The sequence below is a fragment of the Gavia stellata genome, chromosome 2 (assembly GCF_030936135.1).
Source record: "Gavia stellata isolate bGavSte3 chromosome 2, bGavSte3.hap2, whole genome shotgun sequence".
NCBI classification, from domain to species: Eukaryota; Metazoa; Chordata; class Aves; order Gaviiformes; family Gaviidae; genus Gavia; species Gavia stellata.
Window position 1 is genome coordinate 96,053,827 of NC_082595.1, and position 22,230 is coordinate 96,076,056.

Genomic DNA, 22,230 nt, shown 5'->3' on the forward strand with positions numbered 1-22,230 from the left:
TCCCGGGCGGACGCAGCCGCCGCCGGGCAGGAGGACGCCGCCCCGCGGGGAGCGCCCTCTTCTCCAGGCCCCCGGCTCCGCAGGAGGACGTACTTCCCTTCCAGTAACAGGCCTTTTACGGAGGGGGGAAAGGAAAATAACACTGGACCTTGAAGCCGGTTTTTAACGCGGATCTAAAGCGGTCCCTCCCCGAGCTCCCGCCGCAGAGGAAGCGGCGCGGCCTACCTCCCCCCCTCCCCCGGCGGACGTCCGGCGGCGGCCATGGCGCTGGCGGAGGCGGGTGCCCGCGGGCGGCTCCTGTTCTGGCCGCGCGTCGTCCTCTTCGGAGACTCCATCACTGAGGTAGCGGCCCTGCGGCAGCGCCCCCCGGCCGGCCCCTCCCGCCGCCGGCTGCAGGCCCGCCGGGGTCTCCGCGCCGCCGTGGGACCGGCGGGCCCCGCAGTTCCCGCCCGGAGCTCCGGAGCCCCATAAACATCCCAGTTCCTCGCACCGGGGGCGGCAGCCCGCGGTCTGCGCCCTGGTTTTCCTTGGACACCGCGCCAGCAGCAGCCCGGCGTTGGCCTGAGCGCCTGTGCCAAGCACACGGCTTTGCTTATTATGAATTTCTAAGGAAAAACGAGCAGCCGGCCACTGCAGCGGGAGAGGATGTGCGGGTGCCGGCGGCGTGGCCCCAGCCTCGCCTCGCCTCGCCGGCCCGTCCCCACCTCGGCTGGGGCAGGAGCAGCGTGTCGGGCGGGGTCACGGTGACCGCCGTGAGCCGCGCTCCTCAGGCGCTGCCGCCCGCCCGCTGTGGCGGGCCGGCCGCCGTGGCAGCCTGCGGCCGGGCAGGCGGGTGAGCCGTCCCCGCAGGACTGCTGTAAAAACCCGCGCTGGCGGGGGCCGGGCGGGTGGCGGGGGCCGGCCTGGCGCCGTGGGGCGGGAGGAGGGCGGTGAGATGGGGGTGCAGCCCGGCATAGTCCTTGCGGCATCTCCCGCCTGGAGCTTTCGCGCCTGATGGTCTTCTATGACATTTAGGGCCTTTTTGCAGAAATCTGTGCAGTTCCCACGTTAGAAGCGTGATTTGGTAGAGCTGTAGCTTCTGGTATTTTGGTGGCAGAGGTGTTTTCCAGGCGGGAAGGACAACCTGTTGCCTGTACTGACCCCCGCACTCCGCCCCGCCGCCCCATCGCTGTCCCAGTGCCCGGCTCCTGGGGTAGCCCCTCCGCGTAGCTCCCTGCAGCAAGCAAGCTCACCCACCCCGCAGACACCTTCCGCATTGGTGCGACCGGAGGACGGCTGGGCGAACATCTCCTCTGAGGCAGTACCAGCCTTTCCCTGTTCGTTTTGGGTCCCTGCCTTCTGCTGCGTGGGTTGCATGGTCACAGCGCTCCTCTGATGAAAAAAGGGTTGGCTGAAGACAAAGGCTATGTTTAATGGGAGATTGGTTGTCTAAATGCAGTGCACGGCTCTGTGAACAGGCGGAGTGTTGTAACAGGGAGGATGGTGCAGCAGTGGGAATAAGGAGAAGGGATTAATTTTTCCACTACTAGAAGAGGTAGGTACCAAACTGCACTCCAAAGCAGCATGTGATTTTTGAGAGCTGCTCTCCAAAATGAAGGCACAGTGAAAGGATCTTAGAAATAAAGTAGAAAAAGGGAAAGAAAAAAAGCCTCACCTGCCAAAATTGAAGTACAGCTTGACAGCAGTCGGTTTTGATTACGAAGGGGCCACAGGGTCTGTCCCTCTGTAGGTACGGTCCCGTCTTGCCTCTGATGCCAGTCGTGTATCTAGGAAGACCAGGGCTGTTCGACCTCTGCAGGGACAGGGCAGGCTGGCAGGGAGGGAGGAAGCGCTGCTGCAGCAGTGCGAGAGGCCATGCACGAAAAGCTGCTGAGGAGGGAAGGTGCCGGTGGTGGGACTGAGCTGCTGGGGAGTGAGTTCTTCCAGTGAGGGTCTAACCGCGTTCCTTGCTTTCAGTTCTCCTTCCAGGAAGGTGGCTGGGGGGCATCACTTGCTGAGAGACTGGTCAGGTAAGAGCTTCAATTTCAAAAGGAATTTCTAGCATGCAAGAAGTCGTGCAGCTTTTCTGAAAGAAAACCAAAGCAAGTTAATATTTCATGTGTATTTATTAACATTTATTTATTCATTGAAGTGGAACCGCCTTAGTGGTAACCTGCCCAGTAGTGGTGGAAATACTCATTGGGTGTTTCTTTCTGCTCAAAGCTTGAGTGGAAAGAAAAAAAATATGCTTAGTAATTGTCAAGATTGTTGTTCTAGTTCTGTAGCTTAAGTGACAGGTAAATACTAATTATGTAAACCGTGGGTGCACTTTCAAAACATAAAGTAATAATCCCACAGAAAACTCCTGTGACATCTCGTTTCTGAGAGGGGTGGAGGCAGGTATCCTGACAATAGTTCAGAACTTCCCAACTTCTGGTGGGCACAGGAGAGATGTTCTTTTTGATACGTGTCTTTGTTTCAGAAAATGCGATGTTGTGAACCGTGGGCTTTCGGGCTACAACACCAGATGGGCTAAACTGATCCTTCCAAGACTGATCAGTAAAAGTACTAGTGCTGAGAGTACTGTTGCGGTTACTATTTTCTTTGGAGCCAATGACAGTGCTTTGAAAGGTACAGTAGCTTTCTTCTTTTTTCTATGACCTGTTCTCTTAAGACAGTTTTACAGTTTAGCAGAAAAGGCAGAACATTACACAGACTTTTCCTGCTGCTTCTCTATGAAGCAGTTGCCCTTTTTTCATTTTTACAGTGGATTGTTTTCAATCATTTTATTTGTGTTTAAACCATGCAGTGCCTTCTATTTTTCTCCCTCTCACCAAGTTTTAATATTAAAAGTAGATTTCAGAGTGCTCAGGAATTAGTCGTGTATCCATCACCTAATTGGAGTTGGGCATCTAGCTGATTTTTCTGCCTTTAAAGCAGTCTGATGAATTCTTGGCAGGTGGATTGAGGAAATGAGGGAAGGTGGCATTTGGATTCTCTTTAAGATAAACATAGCAGCGCACAGAGCTAGTCTAATCAAAATGATAACATCAGTGCACAAAGGACTAATGTACGTCCATGGGAATTTCCAAAATTTTCTCTGCATCCAAGAGAGTTAAAAATCTTAGGTTTTGTTTCAGGTGACGTTTGAGGTGATTATGTGATCTAGTACTAAGATACGGAGTTTTAAGAAAAAGCATCTTAAAAAGGGGGGGGTGGGTGGTGATTATTCCCCCCCAGCCCCCAGGCCTTATTTGTCTTAGTTGGAAGTGCTGTGTTTAAACTCTTGGTTTGTCTGCTTTGGCTATTGAGAAACAGCATTTTCCTACCACACCTCCTGAGTCAATGGTTGAGGTGAACTGCATACTGAAAATGAATGCCCACATTCATACACTGTGTAAAAAGCATGTTATGTTGTGTAATAAATCTGTAAGCAGTTTTACATCGCTAATGCACGTGCTCCATTCCCTAATAGATCTGAACCCTAAGCAACACGTTCCTTTGGAGGAGTATGCTGCAAACTTAAAGAGCATGATACAGTATCTGAAGTCAGTAGACATTACTGAAGACAGGATTATTTTGATAACTCCACCACCTCTTTGGGAATCAGCTTGGGAAAAGGAGTGTCTTGCCAAAGGTAAAAGAATGATACGGATGGGCAGAATTTCCACATTTTACTGGCAGAGTGCAAGTTACTGATCCCAGGCTGACAGGTGATTAGCTTCGTGCTTGTGCCAGATCGCAGTTGTGTTCTTGGAGTTGATGGAAAAAGACTGCTAGCTGTTTTGCTAAACAGCTTTTGGATAAGCTTGTGGAGTAACTACCAACTAATTAGTAACATGCTTTTGAAAGTGTTGATTGATGTGTTCCTGCATAAAACTGACAGAAGTGGCTGCCCATTGAGAACACAGGTTTTGCCAAGATGTCCTAGGCAGACTACGTCATGTCCTAGCAGCTTCCAAAATAACATGAATAATGGAAGAAATTTTGTCATTGTGCGCCTTAGAAAATTTTCTAATAGTCACAGCATGTTTCACATCTTTTTGGATAAGCAGTAATATCCTAGCCAGGTTTATTTTGAATTTTAAAAAACCCAGAGAATATCATATTCTAAGGATGCTAATAAAAGTACCTGAAAAAGAAGCCAAAGGTGATTAAATGATTTCTCATTATGTTGTTCAAGCTAATTCTAAAAATAGAGGCATAACAGCACTGCTTACTTTGTGTTACTCAGCTGGTGGAAATTGCCATAATCCCTCTGACTCCAGCAGCGACAGTTTATGCCTCATGAAAGCGCGTCTTCTTTTCCATTGGGACAGCTTATCCAGTTCTTGCACATTTATAAAAGACTTTTGAGTTAGATTCAGGTAAATACAGAGCTGTCAGCTTAGTGTTTGCAAGGTTTTCTCAAATTTAGGTGATATTGCATATCCTGAGTTGTGTACTCAATCAAAGCGGTAACGTTTTGAAGATGACCTAATGTTTAAACTGTATTAAATTGGACTATGTTATTGCATGACTTTCCATGAGGGGGCTTTGCTGTGTGGCGGTGATCACTGTGCAAAACAGATTTTGGACTATATGGACTTCCAGTCTCATCCAGCAGGGTAGTTTTTATATTTCAACTGGAAAAGGAGAGAAAGTCCTAAAGTAATGCTCAGAAATTGTATAAGACAGTAGCAGCTGTAGCAGGTCAGATCAACATCAGATACGGCCAGTACTGTGTATGTGACAGTAGTAGATCCTTGGGTAGGGCGTAAGGGATGGGTGAGGTGCAGAGCAGCCCTTCCTGCTGTGTGTGCCCAGCTCTCACTAAAGCTGCTACAGCTGTAGTTTGCAAAACATGCACCCGTATTGTCTTCTTGGAGATCTGTTAGGAAAGCATACCATGCTTATCTGGTTCCTAGCTATCAAGTAATGCTTTTTAAATGTTGTTAGTTCATTTTCATATTAAAGCTATCCTTTTTATGGGGTAGGGAGGGAGGAAACGTGCCTTTACAGTGTTGAATCTGCCAGCATCTGTCTAAAAGAGATTGCTGTCTGGGGATGGAACAAAAGACGGTGATCTCAGACCATGGACCACAAATAAAGTGGGCACAGTAAGCAGCAGTACCAGATCATCTGCCCTCAATCAGTATGCAGGAGAAATGTTCTGCTTATTTCTAGTTTTGTCAGATAGATATCAGAGCAAAGGAGAGAACATGAGGTTGATGATGTTCACAGGAACGTTCATCCAGGTGTGAAAAGAGGCTTCCAAATAAGAGTGCTGTGGGAGACAGAGTCAAAGCACTTACCAAAGTCAGAGCTGCTCTTCGTTGCCTGTATAGCCATCATTTCGTCACAGAAGGCAGTTGGGTTGGTCAAGCACTATCTGGCTTTGCTAAATTTGTATTGATAGTTCCTTCTTCATGAGTCTGGAAATGAACCCCAAGAGGAGGTAACTGTAGTATCCCAGCACTGAGGTGAGGCCAAGTAATTGTCAGTTCCCCAGGTTCTTCTTCTTGCCTTTCTTAAAAATGGATGCGATGATGTTAACCTTCTACCAGTCGCCGTGCATCTCCCATTAGCCATCAATTTTTGTGGGTGATTTTTACCTTTGTACTCAGCACTGGTGAGGCCGCACGTTGAATACTGTGTTCAGTTTTGGGCCCCTCACTACAAGAAGGACATTGAGGTGCTGGAGCGTGTCCAGAGAAGGGCAACAAAGCTGGTGAGGGGTCTGGAGCACAAGTCTTATGAGGAGCAGCTGAGGGAACTGGGGTTGTTCAGTCTGCAGAAGAGGAGGCTGAGGGGAGACCTCATCGCTCTCTACAATTACCTGAAAGGAGGTTGCAGAGAGGTGGGTGTTGGTCTCTTCTCCCAAGTGACAAGTGACAGGACAAGAGGAAATGGCCTCAAGTTGCACCACAGGAGGTTTAAATTGGATATTAGGAAAAATTTCTTCATTGAAAGGCTTGTCAGGCATTGGAACAGGCTGCCCAGGGAAGTAGTTGAGTCACCATCCCTGGAGGTATTTAAAAGGTGCGGATGAGGTCTTGGGGACATGGTTTAGTGGTGGACTTGGCAGTGTCAGCTTTATGATGATCTTAAAGGTTTTTTCCAATCTGAATGATTCTATGATTCTGTTGGTCTCACCAATGCAACAGGCAGCTCCTTCAGGTGAATCCCACCCACCCAGATGCATCTGGCATCTCTGAGTATCCCCTAACCCATTGCTCCCCACTGTTGGCCGTCCTCCTTCCCAAGCTGAGTGGGTACATGCAGAGGTCGGGGTAAATCACTAAGTTGCCTCCTCGGTCCCTCAGGGGACCCCCATATTCCCTGAGCTTCCTTTGGCTGCTGCCCTTAGCTTACAGGCCTGCCACATGCTCCTGCAGAGCTGCACATTGAGAGCAGGCATGTGTTTGTGCGCTTCCAGAATGGAAGAGGAGATGAAACAGTTGAGAAGTAATCCCAACAGTGAAAGAAAAGGCGAAGGGAGCATAAGAAATTATCAACTCTGCTAGATTAGAAGTCATAGAAAGGGAAAAGGGCGGGACTGCAGGACATCACCTGGGGAGGTGAGGCTGTGATCAATACAGGGAACTTGGCAACAAAGGGAGCTCTGCCTGGTGGAGCCAGAATGGGCTGAAGGGCTGCTCAGTCTGTGGGAGACTTGAACCTAGAAGAAAGTTGAAGCAAGAGTTTGGAAATGTACCATGGTGGGGAATGACTGCTGAGGCTGCAGAGAATATTTTTATGACAAAAAGAAATGATGGGAGGAAAGAGGTGGCAGTGTGAAGAAGTGGGAATCATCAGATGCAAGGAGGGAATAGAGTAGGAGTTGATGAATTGCATTATAGGTCCCATTAAAAAAAACAAAACCAAACAACATAGCTTAGTAATATCCTGCCCCAAAGTTTCACTGTGGTCGGTGCAAAACTGCTGGCTTACAGTAGCTGGCACTGAGCACGTACTGAAGGTCCAGCTCCCAGTGTAACTGCACGCACAAATGTAGCAGTCGCGAGTGCTAATAAAGCTTTGCACCTAAACGTACCCCCGTTTCACCAGCGTGTTACAATGAGGAGACTACTGTAAGGAGACGTTGAATGTCTGATGTCATCCAGGAAGCAGAAGGCAAGCTTGTAAATAGGTTTACATTTACTTAACTCTATTCTACATGCTAGTAGCAGGTGTATGAAGATTTTTAAATGTATGCACTGATTTCACCTGAAGCTTGACAGAAGGCAAAAGCTGTGAGCAGCACAGAAACAAGCATTATGCTGTGTGTTTGTTGCCGTTGCCTCTCTCACCTGTTACACATCTGTTAACAAGAAGCATATTTTTAAATGCCTCAAAACCAAAAGGTGCCCTGAAAGAGACTAAATGAGCTATAGCTGCCAGCCACTAAAATTGAGATGCTTTGGATTTAGTTTGTAATTGGTCATTTCTGCTGGTTTAAGAAACTCTTATGCATCATGTGTGCCACAGAAGACTGAAATCAAGCTGTATCAGTTGTGATTGCTAAATGTTTCCTTTGTTTCTGATTGATAGGTGACAAATTAAATCGCCACAATGCCATCACTGGGGAATATGCCCAGGCCTGTGTTCAGGTAGCTGGGGACTGTGGAACGGATGTACTTGACCTCTGGACTCTGATGCAAAAAAATCAGGTATGATGTCATGAGAAAGACTTTGAAACTGTCATGAATTGTGAAATGCATCATTTAGCATAGAGGAACCGGTAGTGTTGCATTATCACAGAAATGATACAAAATATATCCAAATTACACTTTGGGGAAGGAAAAAAATAATCCAGAATGCTTCATAGTGCGGAATGAGAAATAAAGCTTAATACAACCTGACCATTATATTTGGTTAGCAAATGTCCCCTGGGTGCATTACCTGTAAATAACCTTTTCCTCGGACTTTGAATCATGGAAAAGTTTGGGTTGGAAGGGGCCTCTGGAGGCACTTAGTCCAACCCCCTGCACAGTGTTGGGCTAACTTCAAAGTTAGATCAGGTTGCACGGGTACCTTGCTGACGCTTCTGACCAAATACCCAAACTCATCCGTGTAACAGAGATCGCAGACTTTCCATAAGCAGGTAACTCCAGTTTGGACACTGAATCTTTTCTCTCCCTTGCACTTGCTAGTGCAGTAGACTGTTCAATAGTGCAACACGCAGTAGTGCAGTAGACTCAATATTTTGTTTGCATCATTCACTCCATGATCATTTCCTAATGAACAGAAGTGACTTCGGCCATCAGAACATTCTCTTGATATTACTACAAAGGGTGAAAAAGAAGATCAGTCTATATACCAGCTGGTTTTGAAAAACTTAGAAATTACTCAAGACCTTTTGTTTGCAACTAGCAAATGTATTAATACATGGTTTTAACCTCCCCTGTAGGATTTCTCTTCCTATTTGTCTGATGGGCTGCATTTATCAACAAAAGGCAACAACTTTCTAGCAGCAGAACTTTGGTCACACCTGGAAAAAAAACTGTCTGCTCTTCCTTCACTGCTTCCTTATTGGCGTGATGTGGACCATACAACCCCCGAGGCCAGTCTTCTGTGAGCTCCCCTGCAGTAAGGAGCTGAACAGCCGAGCCTGACACAGCCAGTCTGTTCACAAACAGCCGCTGTCCAGCAGCACACGACCAACACTGCGTACCTGGGGAACGGGGTAGGGGGATGTCCCCTTCCCTTGGTCCGTGGGAGAATAAAGATGAGACCACTCAGGGTGTGTCGGGGTGGTTTGTCTACATGCTCTTGTGCTGGTAGTTTGACCATCTGTGGGGATGAGCTTCTCTTTCCTTGGAAGGCTTGGAGGAAGATGAGAGTCTCAGCTGCCCTGTGACCAAGTGCCAGAGGCTGCCCTGATGAGTTCCTGGCCTAGCTGAGCTTTGGGGACTACACCTGGAGTAATAATATCATCTACTAGCTTTAAATGCCTAGGAGCTGATAAGAGGTAGTGTGGAGTTTGTTAAGAGCCATTCATGTCAATCCAGATTAATTTATTTGGAAGTAATACAGCAGTAAAAGCAGTTACTTGAGCTTTAGTGAGGCTTTTGATAGTGAGATGTTGTAGTTCACAGTAGGGGGGGCTTAAACTTAACTTACTTTGGCACCACCAGCAGCTTCTTTACACCTGGCTCTTGCCTATAGACACATTTCAAAGCAATGCAGTGCATGGTCTTGGGTAGTGTAAAACTGGTGATGCATTTTGAGAAGCTTGGCTCATACGTCATTTGTCATGAAGTTAAGGAGACCTTTCAAGTGAGCTTTGGTACTCACCCATAATGTAACAACTGATGTAACAGATGAGGACTGCATACCATGTATAGTTTTTGGCCAAGAACACAAACCACAAAACTACTTTTACAAACTGCAAAAAATTGCCTGAACCTTAGATGAAATTCAACAAGCATGGAAAAAAAAAAGCGGTTTGGAAAATAATTGGCTAGCCAGCCAGATAGCAGAAATGAGGATACTACTGGACCATGGATCAAAACCAAATAAATAGCTAATCACTGCAAATAAAACTGCTGTATAATTTTGGGCTGTAGTAACAGTTACCTTGGCAAAAAAAACAGATGAGGGCAATAGTGATGTATTTATTATGCATTGGTTGAGATGGAGACTGATGAGAGTGCATCAGGATGTCCGTTGGTGTGGGCGCAAGGCTGCCTTTGCTTCCTTAAATAAGACAAGTTGGCCAAGACCTGTCATCTATTACGTGACAGTGTTATAAACTGGAGCATAAGTAGTTATTTTTCATGTGCTTGGAGCTAGACCAGAAGCTAGTTTAATATTCATAAATATTTACAAATCAAACTGGACTGTCCTTTCTGTAATAAATGCTTACCGTAAAGACTGGCTGAACAGCAGAAGGGGCTCCCCTGGAGGCTGTGCATCTCCCTGCATTAGAAGTTACAAACAAACCGTGCAAGTACTGATTTCAGAGTTTCTGGAATACGGCTCAGATTCAGGGATGGAGTCTGAGATTTCCAAGGCCTGCTCCAAACCCATGTCTTCCTGCTCCCAAGTGCCTGCCACTGCCTGGTTTTCACCTGGGAAGTAACAACCTTAGTGCTGAGAACAGGTACTTACAGATTTGCTACCTAAAAAGGCATCTGAGCACACACCCATACCTCTGATATGAATTTCACTGTCAGAACAGACCATAATCCACAGGGCCCATGGTGAGACGAACGCACGCACGCCATCCCCCATAGGAAGCAGGGCAGCCCTGCAGGGTCTGGCCTCCCCAGCAGCCGAGGTTGAGAGGGGAGCAGTGAGAAATAACTGGCTGAAGCCCAGCTGCATGCCAGACTTTTAACTCAGGTTTTGACAACTGAAGAATTTAGATGTTTTAGAAAAGGACTGCACAGAAACAGCTGCTCTTTAACTGGTTTTTTTTTTTTTTTATATAAAAAGCTTTTATTGTATTGGGAATTAAATTAACTCCTCACACATGTACTTTGCACTGAATCAAAAAAAGAAAACAAAAAACCCCACACACAAAGTCCAAAACCAGTATATAAAACACACTAGCGAGTCAGACAGGAATACCTTAAGGCACACGTTCAAGTATTAGTGTAACAAGTATCCGTGGGTGGGGAGGAGAGGGGGGTGCTCCCGCAATCCTTTCAGCACAGGTTTGGTTCCTTCCCCTCACCTTTAAAAACACAAAGGATTTCCGCAGCCGCGGTTCCCCTGTGGCTGAGTGCAGGCTTGTTAACAGTTAAAAGGGTTCTACCATTGGTCACATTTTGCATCAGTTTTATCAACAGATTATTATGGGAGAAAACAGATGCAGAATTAAGATGCTGCTTTACTATCACAACAGTTGCTCTGTGACTCCACTGTGTCAGTCCATCTGCTACTAAGCTAAAACAATGCTCACATGCCAGTCCCAGCTCACCTCACAGGATCTCCAGGTGAATCAAATCAGACACCACCAAATTACCAACTTTAAATATCACATTGTACTACCTGTGTGGGAATTTGAATTTATGAAGTCTCCTCCTTATACTTGCCCTGTAAGTTTAACAAAGGTTTATTTCTTTTTTGATTAAATTCACAACTCTTTTTAAACTAATGGCCCCCCCCTGCAAGGGAGTGAAATTTTTCCCCCCATTTATTTATGCAGTAGGAGCTTCCAAAGGCCACACAGACCACAGAAAACTGAGGCTCAGCTCTTTGAACATCTCAACAATAGTGTTACCTACTTCAAAATAACATTCAGAGAAACATCTCTGCACCAAAACAACCGCTGTAAACAGCTGGTTAAAAGAGTCCTCATCTGCATAAATGGTTTATCCGCTTACATTTCTTTCTCCTACCAGACACCTGAGACACATAAGCCTCTCAGTGCAGAGTAGGAAACTCCCAACAAAAACCTTCCTCTGCCACAGAGACAAGACCACCTCACTGCTAGAGGCAAAACAGTTTCATGCTAGAGGAGCATTTCCATGCACTGTATAACAGCCTCTGCATGACCCTTTTATTTTTATTTATTTCAAAGCTGTATATCTTAAGCTTCTTGGTTCCAATTACGCATCTTCATTTAATGCTGTGAGACTATATTTTTATCTGTTTTATTACTCTCATTCTGTTCTCAAGGCATCTGTTTAGGCTTTTGCTTACATGTACTTTAAATTGCTAAATGATCTACTCTATATGGAACATACTGCAGTGTTTTAATTTGTTTTTAAAAGCCCCTTATAATTTTGTCTAATCAGTGCTGTCAGACTACAAAATATTAAATTATAAAAAAGGCCGATATACACAATCCAATATCCAGCAGGATATTCGGTTTTGCACCACAGGTTGAAGGAAATGTTAAAGGTCAAGGAAATAGAAAAACAAATCCAAAAAGCTTCAAAAACAAGCCAGTTTTAGTTTGGATTTTCCTTTTTAAAAGATATAATGCTCTAATAAATGTAATTTAAGGAAGGTCATACACATGACCAGCATCTGCAGTAGGTCACTTCCTTATTTCTCCCACTCCCTCACAAAAATATATATACATATATTTATATTTATATAAATGAAATGGTTTTAGATCCTTATTTTGCAGACACAAGTCATACATTGAGAAGGCAAGACACTAGCATTCTGTTTCTTTGCTGTCCACCCGGTTCTGGCGCTGTAGTTTAAAGGACGAAGCTTTCTCACTCCTAATGACAGGATGGTCCGTCAAGTCCTCAAAAGATTTGGCGGCCGAGCTGCTATTCGGGAAAGGGTCCTTCTCAAATGCGTCCTCATCAATGTGAGAGTCAGTGCTTGGGTCCTCCTGAATAGTGTCCATTCTTTGGTGGTCCTGTTTCGGTGCCGCAGCAACGGCGGGCATGGCTGTGATGGGCTGCAGCGGCTGGTGCCGGCTTGTCGACTGTGTCGTGGGGAAGGGCTTGATGATTCGAACGGAGGCAGAGTCCAGGCTGCTGAGCATCTCCACATTCTGCAAGAGACAAGCAGCCACATCAGTGGGAGAAGCAACCAGGATCTAGTCCAGGGTTCAGTTTTTGCACTGTTTTCAAGGGGAGCAGGCAACGGGCACCTGCTGAGGAGCACCCACATTAGAGCTGTTTAAAGGCTACTGCATCCTCCCCTCCACTCCCAGCAGAGATGTGCTGAGTGCCCTTGCGCTGCCACAGGCTACCCTGCGCTAGCTGGGCTGAACCCACTGCACCGTGCTGGAAAAGGAGTTAGATTTTGGATTTCACAGTACATTTATGCTTACTTAAGAGCAAGGGAACATCCAACACAAGTTAAGTTCTTGTATTGGATTTTCCTGAAGAAATCCAGCTATGCTAAGCACCAAAGGCAGAAAGGCCCTTTTATCTCTGCTAGTTTCTCCTCCACATAAAGCACCATGGGTTACAGCCGCACTGGGACAGAGCTGACTGCTCAGCCCCATCTCCCCCGGGGCCCAGCACTGCTTTGGCAAAACCTAGGGCTAGAAATGCAGGCTCAAGCCAGACAACACTGAGAACTCAGTGCAGGGAAACAGTCAAAGGTACAGCTTATTCCACTCTTCCAAGCTGAAGAGTTCCCTGTTTCACGTGCAAGAAGCTGCACTGAACGCAGGGTCAAAGACCAGAGGGGACCACTGTGATCACATCTAAATTCTGCAACCCAGATTAAGTTAAAGCCCATTGATTTCTGCTTCTATTTGAGCATGGTTTGGAAAATATCCAGAGATTTCTGGGTATAAAAATCCCCACAAACCTTAGTAAATGCTAATACTGGGCAGGATGAGATGTTCACCTGCTACCAGTACCACACCTCCCAACTGCTCAATCCTCAAGCAGATCCCAAAGACATGAGATTTGTTTGTTAAACTGTTGCTGATGCAAGGAGCCCATTAACTATACCCGTGCTCTGTTGCTACACCTGCTTCTGGGATTTTATTAATTGAATTCAGGTATAAAGCTCTAAGGTGACTTTTCTTATGGCAATGAAGACCAGCTATGGGTGACTCCAACTAAGATCACCTTCAGTTACATCAGAGTAGATGACAGAGGCAATCTGCCTCAGCAGTCTTTGACTCCAGTATGCTTCCCTCAGTGCTTGTACAGGTGCTCTGCCAGGCTTTTTTTGCCCTCCCATTATAAAATGACATTTCCTTAATTGAATGTTTCAGTTATTAGTAAGAATTGAGTTGTCAAAGCACTGGACAGGACACCCAGAAAATCTATGTCAGAAGGTGCCCTGTGCTGGACTGTAATTAAAATTTATCTAGGCACTTTTTTGCTCTCCTCCTCTCTCAACTCACTATCTACAAGGTGAGAAGTGTTACTGACAGGTCCCTGCACCCTGAGGCCAGCTCTCCCATAAGCAACTGGAAGGCTTTAGCACATCTGGCCACTAGAAGCTGACTCCTGCAAACAACCATTCTGCAAAGACACCACATTCTGCAGAGATTTTTCTGCAGTGTCACCCCACTGAGCCTTGTGCTTTGTTGACACCACTTGGCTGGGAACAAGCAGTCTGTGGTTGAAGCTGCCGGATGACCTGTGCTGAGGGGACCCCATACACAGGTGCCTGTTGTGCAAAGCGGTGCTCCGCAGAGCGGAGCAGCTTCCTGCCCTGGGAGCTGCGGCTGCTGCAAGACAGCTGCTTTGTCAACCAGGTCAAGGCACAGCTCTTACAGGAAGGAAGAATCAGACCCCGCCAAGCTGCAGTGCTTGATCTATCAAACACAGGCTTGTTCAAGAAAACAGTTTCCCCTCAAATTGTTCCATCCACCTGCAGCATGAGGCATAGGGCTTCAGGTCCGTCTATTATCACTTCTTTGATAAATACTCTGCACACACCTTAGGTTCAGATTTTTTAATACATACTGGATAGCTTTCTGCCAATTCATATTCAGGCAGCAACTTACACTGGGGCAAAACAGGGACTTTGTGTTCTCCTCATACTGCTTGTCCAATTTCTTGTCCTATTGGAAAACAAACAAAAGCAAACCAAAACACACACACACAAAAAATAAGAAAGTTAGTTTCCCAATTGCAAGGTCCCTGTCCCCACTTCCCTGCAGGGACACAGCAGGGCGTGGGACTCTTCCCTTCCCCTACCTCCCATGCCTTTCCATCCATCCCAGGAGTGCTCGTGGGCGCAGCAACCCCCTGCTCTAACCCCACACTGCTGTCAGCATCACATGACGTGCCCACGCTCTCAGTTGCTGTAGGCACTCTCTCTTTACCCATCCACCCAAGCTCAACCAAGACCACTTCCCGCTCTGGGTCTCTCCACAAAATGTGGGTGTCTTATTTCTTAGCAGGACTTTAGAAAACTTTGACTCTAATAGAAGTTACCAAGATTATACTTGGGTAGAATTCAGGAGGCAGAGGTAGAAAATCTGCCTAGGAAAGAATGGGAGGGGCTCCAGGCAATAATCACGGCAGCACTGGGTCTGCCAGAGCCCAGCAGAGTTCAGCAGGAGTTTTGCCTACTGAAGGAGCAGCAAGTCTTACATATGCTGGATTCCCCCCCAGGGTTTGCTAAAAGCTTCCCATCACCTTCTCCCACAGACATCTGTCATTTCATATATAAAGGGTCCTCTCTTGCAGTTCAAGCCAACAGAGCAGTCATCTCAAAGACAGCTTACTCACCACGCAATGCACAAGGATGCTGAGAGGAATCCAAAAAAGTAAGGAGAAGACAAGCACAGAGCCCACTATATTATCCGCTAGGAACTTCCCTGTGAAATTAGTTCAAATCTGTTAGTAACCTACCAAATACTGTTTCATGAACATACACAGCTATCCCCACTCTGCAGCCACTCCTCATGCAAGCCAAGCCACAGAATTGCTCAGAGAAGCACAGGTTGCAGGACTAGGCAACGATAAAAGAAAGTACGCACTTTTAGAAAATTGTATCCAATATGCTAACAATAACAGTTTTTTTTCCCCTGTTCTTCTCTGATGAGAAATGCTGACAGGCGGTAACATTTAATATGAGTTGATTGGGAACAGGGTGTATTTAGTTAGCCAAGCTGCCCCTCAATTACACAAGACACACTGTGAGTCTGTTACCAAATTCTGATTTTACAGTCAAGTGATAACTAGCTGCCTCCACAAACAAAGTACTTGAACATCAAAGATCTACAAACCACCTCTACCTGAGCAGGCTAAATAGCTTTAACAGTTACCCAAGAAACAATTTTTTTGACCATAGTACTCAAGACTGAAAGCCCCAAACCCAGATAATTACACTGTGTAGGCACAGCACTACCATGAGCATATGGAGTTACCCAGTCATTACACAGCACCAGCTTATTAGCAGGTTTTGTATGGTTCCAGTAACACAGAGTGAGACACTGGGGGGTTACACCGGGGAGGGCTACCTGTTTGGATTGCACAGTGGGGAACAAGACCAAGGAGGCCCACTCACAATCGCTGGGCAGTCACTCAGTACAAGCACACAGCTTGAGATGCATGAACTCAGTGGTCTTCTTAAATGAGAGAGAAATGAAGTTTTCCTCTCTCAGTCTATTGACATTTAAATCCCACCGAGAGGCCCACTTTATAATACGCTGAATCTAGCTGACCTCTAAAAGACTGTCTGTTATTTACTTTTCTCTAATTGACCTACTTCTTGGTATTCAGACAGGAAGCTATCATCTCCTTTACAAGTTTGGAAGATGCCTAGAAAATAACAGAGTGGAAGAATGCAAAATGATTCCCCCATCCTTTCAGCTTTAAAGGGCAAGATCAGTATTGTCAAATTTTAGGCAAAAATGTATTTATATATATCAGAAACACAGCTACTAGCTACCCTTGCATACAGGTGAATAAAAGCAGCCAGCTAACTCCCTCCGAGGCTTTACAGGTTCATGTCATGAACTAAAAGAACCCCAAAGGATATGGTTGCACATCTTACCAAAAGTATTGATGCTGAGTTGGTCTATGAAATCCCAGAACCGTTCAATCACATCCTGTACTTGCTTCTCGCATTTACCCTGCAAAAATAAACACTTATTTACAAAACAATCTTACACTATCTAAGTGTAAGATGGAGAGGGAAGAAGATACAAAGATTATAATGAAATAAAAACTATGGATACAGCAGCACTTGACCCACATTCTGAGTCTAGGTTTACACTCATGCCCAGTAGCAGCAGTCCATTTTTATGGCCTTTGTTTTTGGCAAAACAGATTCAATTCTATTGCTGCCTGAAACAGATGAAGTTCTAATGTTGGAAATGTGCAAAAACCACCCCACCCTTGCCCCATGTTAGGGGACGTAAAACTGAAGTTTCTTGAGAGGTTTAAGCACTGGAAGGCTCAGTTCACATTAGCCACCGAGAAGGCTGCAGCTCTCAGGAGCCCAAGGTTGCACACAGACTCCCAGATCTGGCTGTGCTGATTTAACGCAGCAGATCATCGGTCTTTCAGTTCTGGCGGCGGAAGGGCTGGGGCATGCCCTCCCAAATTTGCTTCTGCCAACACCCAGTTTAGCTTCAACCATTGGGGTCTGCAGGTGACATGACTGTCCATGCAGCTGTACCACGGAAACAGTCACTGAGTGCCAGCAACCCACCAGTCTCCCTGCCACAGGCTCACTGCCCCCTTCAGATACTGCCAAGCTAGATTTTCATGCAATTGCTCCCTGACCTGAATTATTTTAATCAAAATTAATTGGGCTAATGTGACAGCTGAAATAGCAAGCACTCCAAAGCTAGCTGAGCTTATGGCAGCGCTCATTCACCTCCTTCACACAATCTGCTGGCTGAGCTGTGGGTAGCAGCAAAAGGGGCAATAAGCAACAGCAGAAGTTTACAGCTTCACCTTGCACAGGTCTCTGCAGAACTAACTTCCCTCTGCAGCCTCAGACACTGATTAGTGTTTACGCCATGGAGAGGTACTTACACAGCATCACCCTGCTCGGCAGCACGTCAAGCTTCGGCCTCTCTCTACCAGCACAGTCCTCGTCACAGAGGACTCTCAAACACCCAGCCACAGAGCATGCAGTGCATTGACATCTGGGAAAACTTACATTTGTATCGCAGAAGCCCACAGTGCAAGGCTTCCCCTTGCGCAGGAACAGGAACTGGTCATTAGCATCTATGTAGGGTATGCACCTATCCTGCTCGTCCCGGCAGCACACCTTGCAGGAATTATCCGTTTCTGTAATAAAGCAACAAACTCATTCCTTAGCAGCACCAAGAGTCACCTGCAAAGCACAACCAGCAGATGCATAACCCCATGTGTTCCCTCAGCTAACCGTTCTTCTGCCCAGCTTCCCCATGGGGAAGGCAGGACTGTGCTAGTTGCCAGATGTCAGGCACTCTGATGACCAAGCCTGAAACTCAAACAGATGCCCTGTGCAACATACTAGGGGACGCAGTGGGACCAAGCTCTCCAGGCTGATACTCCAACACTGCAGGAATCAACAGGCAGGTGAAGAAGTTCCAAACATGTCCAAGACACAGATTTAAATATTTCTTGGACTTTGGGTCCTCTAGGCACTCTTCTCCTTGGCTATACCCTCCCTCTCAAACAGTGGGACTCAGCACTTTCCTGCACTGCCCCTGTGAAGCTTTCCTCCTGCTCCCAGCTGCTTTACCAGATTTAAGAGCTGAGATAGAGAGCAAGCAAACAGTAAAGCTTATTGACAGAAGTATACGACAGGCAGGTTTGCAGTAGCAGGGGACTGGACTCAAGGATCCTATGTTCTCAAGGCACTTTAACCCCTTTGAAATCTTTCTTTAACCACTTGTTGGAGGCCACCACTCCTCTGCCAGATGCCTGGTCCAGAGGCTGGTTGGGATCTCTTTACAATCAGAGAACAGTCAGACTTTCCCTCCCGTCCACCTGTGGCAGAGGAGGTGGAGGGTGGGAGAGTGCCCTCTCCTTTCACTGGGGTGCCAGACCATAATTCACATCTTAATATCTTCAAACCCAGACCACCAGATGACAAGAGGACATTTACATTTGTTTTCCAAACAGAAAACTCTAGCCCTGAAAAACCAATGGTTCCAACTTTTTCAGAAATCATAAACTCTGCCCTTCAACAGGCAAGCCCACAGTGAAGCCAGCACTCTCCGAGGAGCACAGCTGAAGCACACATTTCAGTTCAGTCCCATGTCACCCACCATTGCATGCACACGACCGTAGGTTCTTTTCCCTCTCGCAGAAAGGGACGCACTCCCCATCCTTGCACTTCCCCATGTCCACGCAGACTGTGTCATCTGGAGCATTCCCTGGAGGGGGGCAGTCACTGCTGTTTCCTACAGATGGGGGTCAACAGGGTGGAAGGACTGTGTTAGAGCAAAGGGCAGAGCACTTAAGTGTGCAGAAGAAAAAAGGACAATAAAGGAAATCCAGACTCATTCCAGGGGGAATCCCAATAGCTTGTTCTTGGCTTTCATCTCCAGGGTCCCTGCCACCTCCTCTGAGAGGCAGCAGAAGCTTTGGAGGCTTTCAACAACTCGGGCGTTGTGGCACTCCAGCGACCAGGCAGTAGGTAGCAGACCCTGGAGGTGCCATCAGCAAAGCAGCAGCAGCTCTGACTTGACTCCTTGCCGCCAGGAAAGATTATGAGGAGGAAGTAAACAAGTGGGGAAGTGAAGCAGAGTTGCAGTAATTCCACCCTTTCTATGGCAAGACTCAGCTCATTCCTGTCCCCTCCCAGTGACACACCCTGTTTTGCTTTTTCTAAGGGAAAGAAAGAAAGAAGGGGAGAGGGAAAGAAAAATCAACATTTTTCATATTCTTCTGGGCAGTAAACCACCAAGTGACTCCTGAACTATAATGGAACTCTTAATAGCGCAAATTTCTTGATGCGTAACTGGTCTCTAAAATTACATGTACCGGATGAGTAACGGGCACTACTTTGAAAGCAGACCAAACAGGACACTGAGCCTGGAGCGCTTGGCTAGCTGACGTAAAGGGGACAGAACTATGTCCTACCAGTGCAGAAAGACTCTCCTTTACAAGTGGCATTTATGGCTTCTTGGCATTTCTTCTGTGCACTTTCAAACTGGCAGCCTTTACAGCAGGGACTGTTCCGATCGCTGTGGAAAGATCAAAATGAAAGGAAGAAATATTAAGCTATTTTCTTTAAAAGAAGTACAAGCATGACAAAGCCAGGGAAAAAGGATGTTTAGGAAAAAAACTAAAAAAAGCTACTTCTTGGAGACTGACTCACTGATTCAAAACCCTTACCCTCTCTACCCCCTCCCCACAACCACCTTTCTAACACACCCACTCACTCTTCATTTACCAAAGGTAGAAGCATGTAGAAAGTACATATTGAGAGACAACACAGGGATCCTTGTATTTATTCAAGGCACCTGGATCCTCCTGTCACTTGTGCAACTTTGGACACAATCTTCCGCTGTCTTTCTCCCCATGCATTTTTATCCCCTGTTTGTCCTGAAGGTTTACTACTCTCTATTCTGCACACTCTTTATTCTCTTTGTTCTGCATGTAATGCAAGAAGGCCCTTAGTATAGTCATTAAAGTCAAGGGAATTTCTTGCTAAGCAACAAGAGTTGCACGCGCTCTCTACTGTTACATGTCGCAGAGCTGAACTCTGAAAAACTAGATTGGATACTGCATTGCAACAGGGCCATGAACACCCCAAAGAGCATGAAGAACAGAAAGAGGACTCATTTAGCACAGTCACTGTGTTGTCAGCTCAAACACATTTTTGCAGCAGTCTTGAAAATACCAGTATGTGATCCCAGTTTAAAGCCACAGGAAGTCTGCACAGGAAACTGCCTAAGTTTGCTTAATAATAATAATAGTAATAATAGCAAAAACAACAACAATAACAATCTTCAAGCCTGTAGCTCTTGGCACTTATCAGAAAAAGCAACAGAATTCTATAAAAATTAATGTATGCAAACAGTGCATGCACACAGCAGCCTTTCCTGGAATCCTTTATTGTCTTCAGCTCTCACGTTTAGCCTTAAAGCCAGGGAACAGGCCTGTGACACTGCAGGTGGCTTTAGGAGCTTTCAGCCCAGCCCACTGTTCTCTCCCATGTAAGAGAGATTGCAGCTTATTTCCCCTTACCTGCATTTGGCACCATCTTTCAGTTTACAGTCTGCAGAGCAGCAGGGATCAGCCTGTTGGTACAGGAGGCCAGGATCGCATTCCTCCCCTTCATCCACCCTGGAGTTCCCACACACTTTGTTGTTGCGCTCTTTGAAGCACTCCTGGGCCTTGATCTCTATGGTCCTATGAATGGATTTTTTGCTGCAGCTTGAGAACATCTGGAGAGTCATGAGGGGAAAGAGCAGCACTGAAGAGGGTACCTCTCTGTCAGCGAGTGGCATTCAAGACAGCCTCAGCCTCCTTACACCTCCAAATTCTTGTGTCTCAGAAAGCAGTTATTCTCTCTGTACTGCCAAGGTTTGATACTTTGGAAAAATTTTTAGATGGGAAAGTAAAGGGTCCATAAAGGCCATTGCTATGTTAAAATGCAGAGACACCCGCACACAGTCTGGCTCAGGGTCACAGAACCAACTCCAGCTCTCCCATGGCTTCAGGGCTACTAGCAACCATCCCCAGGAAGAGCTGCGAAGTTGTAGCAACAGGGAGAGACTGAGCTGCCACTCGGCAGCAGGGCTAGGCGTGAACCACAACAAGTCAGACTAGACTGCAGAGTAATCATTCCCTCAATAATCTTGGTTCCTCATCTGCAGAATAGGCACAACACCAAGTCCACGCTGCCAGTGCAAGCTTGAGTGGCAAACACCATGGCTGTGGAGTCTGGCAGTCTCTCTCCAACAAGAATAGCTATGGACCACCTGAACGCTATTTGGTGCTGAAGGTCCTGTATTTGACTCTTGCTGATGACTTGCTTTTAGGAGCATTTGGCCATAGTTAATTACAAACAACTAATTAGAAAAGCACCTGGACACACCATGAGCTCCAGTGAAACTCAGAACCCAAAGATGAGCTTATCTTGCAGAGAACCCAACAGCATGCAAGCGTATTTTCTTCTTGTGGCTAATCCACTGCATTCCTGATCGTTTCAAGCTACAGGAATCATTAACTAAATAGACTTTCCATTCAAAGGGTCATTGACCATAGCAGAAACTTGTACACAGAAGCAAAACTATGCAACTATACCTTGTTATTTTCATGATCGCCACTGACAGCAATTGGATACATAACATATTTCCCTCCCTGGTCTTCAGTGGGGGCACATTCTGGCAGACTATCGGGATCATGCTCTGCTCCAAAGTTATGCCCGAGTTCATGTGTCGTAACCAGGTCAGCCTCCTTTTTTGAACATAAAAAAAGCAATGCTGAAAAAAAGATAGTCCGAGCAGGAGAGGACAGAAGATCCCAGCTACTTCCAAGCCACCAGCAATTCTAAGATACACTAAGATGGGACAGGATTTCCCTATGAACATTTTTTTTTTCAGAAGTGGGGAACTAAAGGCAAGTAAAATCATGGTCCATTTCCAAAGGCAAGTTCCAGGACTAGGTTTCAATACTAAACCACTCTTAAAGGCAAAATGCTGTCCCAGAATATCAATTCAATCTTGTTTTCAATGCAATGCAGACACCTAAAATATCAAAATTTGCTTTTAAATAGCTGGAAGGCATAAAAAGTTGAAACAAAAACCAGTCCAAACAAACACGAGCTACTACGATTAGTCAATCTCTTGTTTAACATATCTTTGCCATTAGAATTATTTCTTCTAAATGGATGATGACATTAGGAGTGCTGAATAAGCTCTGCTATTGCACGATTACTAGGAAAGACATCTACAAATGTGGCCCAAGAGGGATGGAT

At 46.1% G+C, this 22,230-nt stretch overlaps 2 protein-coding genes across 2 annotated transcripts in view; one reads left to right on the top strand and one right to left on the bottom strand.

The window, feature by feature from the left end:
* The first annotated feature begins 261 nt into the window (after positions 1–261).
* IAH1 (isoamyl acetate hydrolyzing esterase 1 (putative)) lies at positions 262–8,696 on the top strand. The gene is made up of 6 exons (XM_059835578.1): positions 262–342; positions 1,957–2,009; positions 2,462–2,610; positions 3,455–3,616; positions 7,513–7,631; positions 8,372–8,696. Exons 1-6 carry the CDS (start codon positions 262–264, stop codon positions 8,537–8,539), a joined length of 732 nt encoding a protein of 243 aa, XP_059691561.1. The 3' UTR covers positions 8,540–8,696.
* Positions 8,697–10,407: 1,711 nt separating this feature from the next.
* The window catches only part of ADAM17 (ADAM metallopeptidase domain 17), a 35,823-nt gene continuing 24,000 nt past the window's right edge, over positions 10,408–22,230 (bottom strand). Inside the window, exons 11-19 of the mRNA XM_059830237.1 lie at positions 21,558–21,710; positions 20,496–20,695; positions 19,386–19,489; positions 18,569–18,703; positions 17,470–17,600; positions 16,354–16,432; positions 15,084–15,172; positions 14,354–14,410; positions 10,408–12,427 (exon numbers count right to left, since the gene is read on the bottom strand). Of these exons, the coding sequence (XP_059686220.1) occupies positions 12,077–12,427; positions 14,354–14,410; positions 15,084–15,172; positions 16,354–16,432; positions 17,470–17,600; positions 18,569–18,703; positions 19,386–19,489; positions 20,496–20,695; positions 21,558–21,710 (1,299 nt within the window). The 3' untranslated portion in view covers positions 10,408–12,076. The remainder of the gene's footprint in view (positions 12,428–14,353; positions 14,411–15,083; positions 15,173–16,353; positions 16,433–17,469; positions 17,601–18,568; positions 18,704–19,385; positions 19,490–20,495; positions 20,696–21,557; positions 21,711–22,230) is intronic.

What these genes read in the sequence shown, in the direction of transcription:
- IAH1 (XM_059835578.1), top strand. Translation starts at nt 262, where the DNA reads ATGGCGCTGGCGGAGGCGGGTGCCCGCGGGCGGCTCCTGTTCTGGCCG. An exon ending in TCGGAGACTCCATCACTGAG is followed by an intron (nt 343 to 1,956) that starts GTAGCGGCCCTG and finishes CCTTGCTTTCAG; the next exon opens with TTCTCCTTCCAGGAAGGTGG. An exon ending in CTTGCTGAGAGACTGGTCAG is followed by an intron (nt 2,010 to 2,461) that starts GTAAGAGCTTCA and finishes TCTTTGTTTCAG; the next exon opens with AAAATGCGATGTTGTGAACC.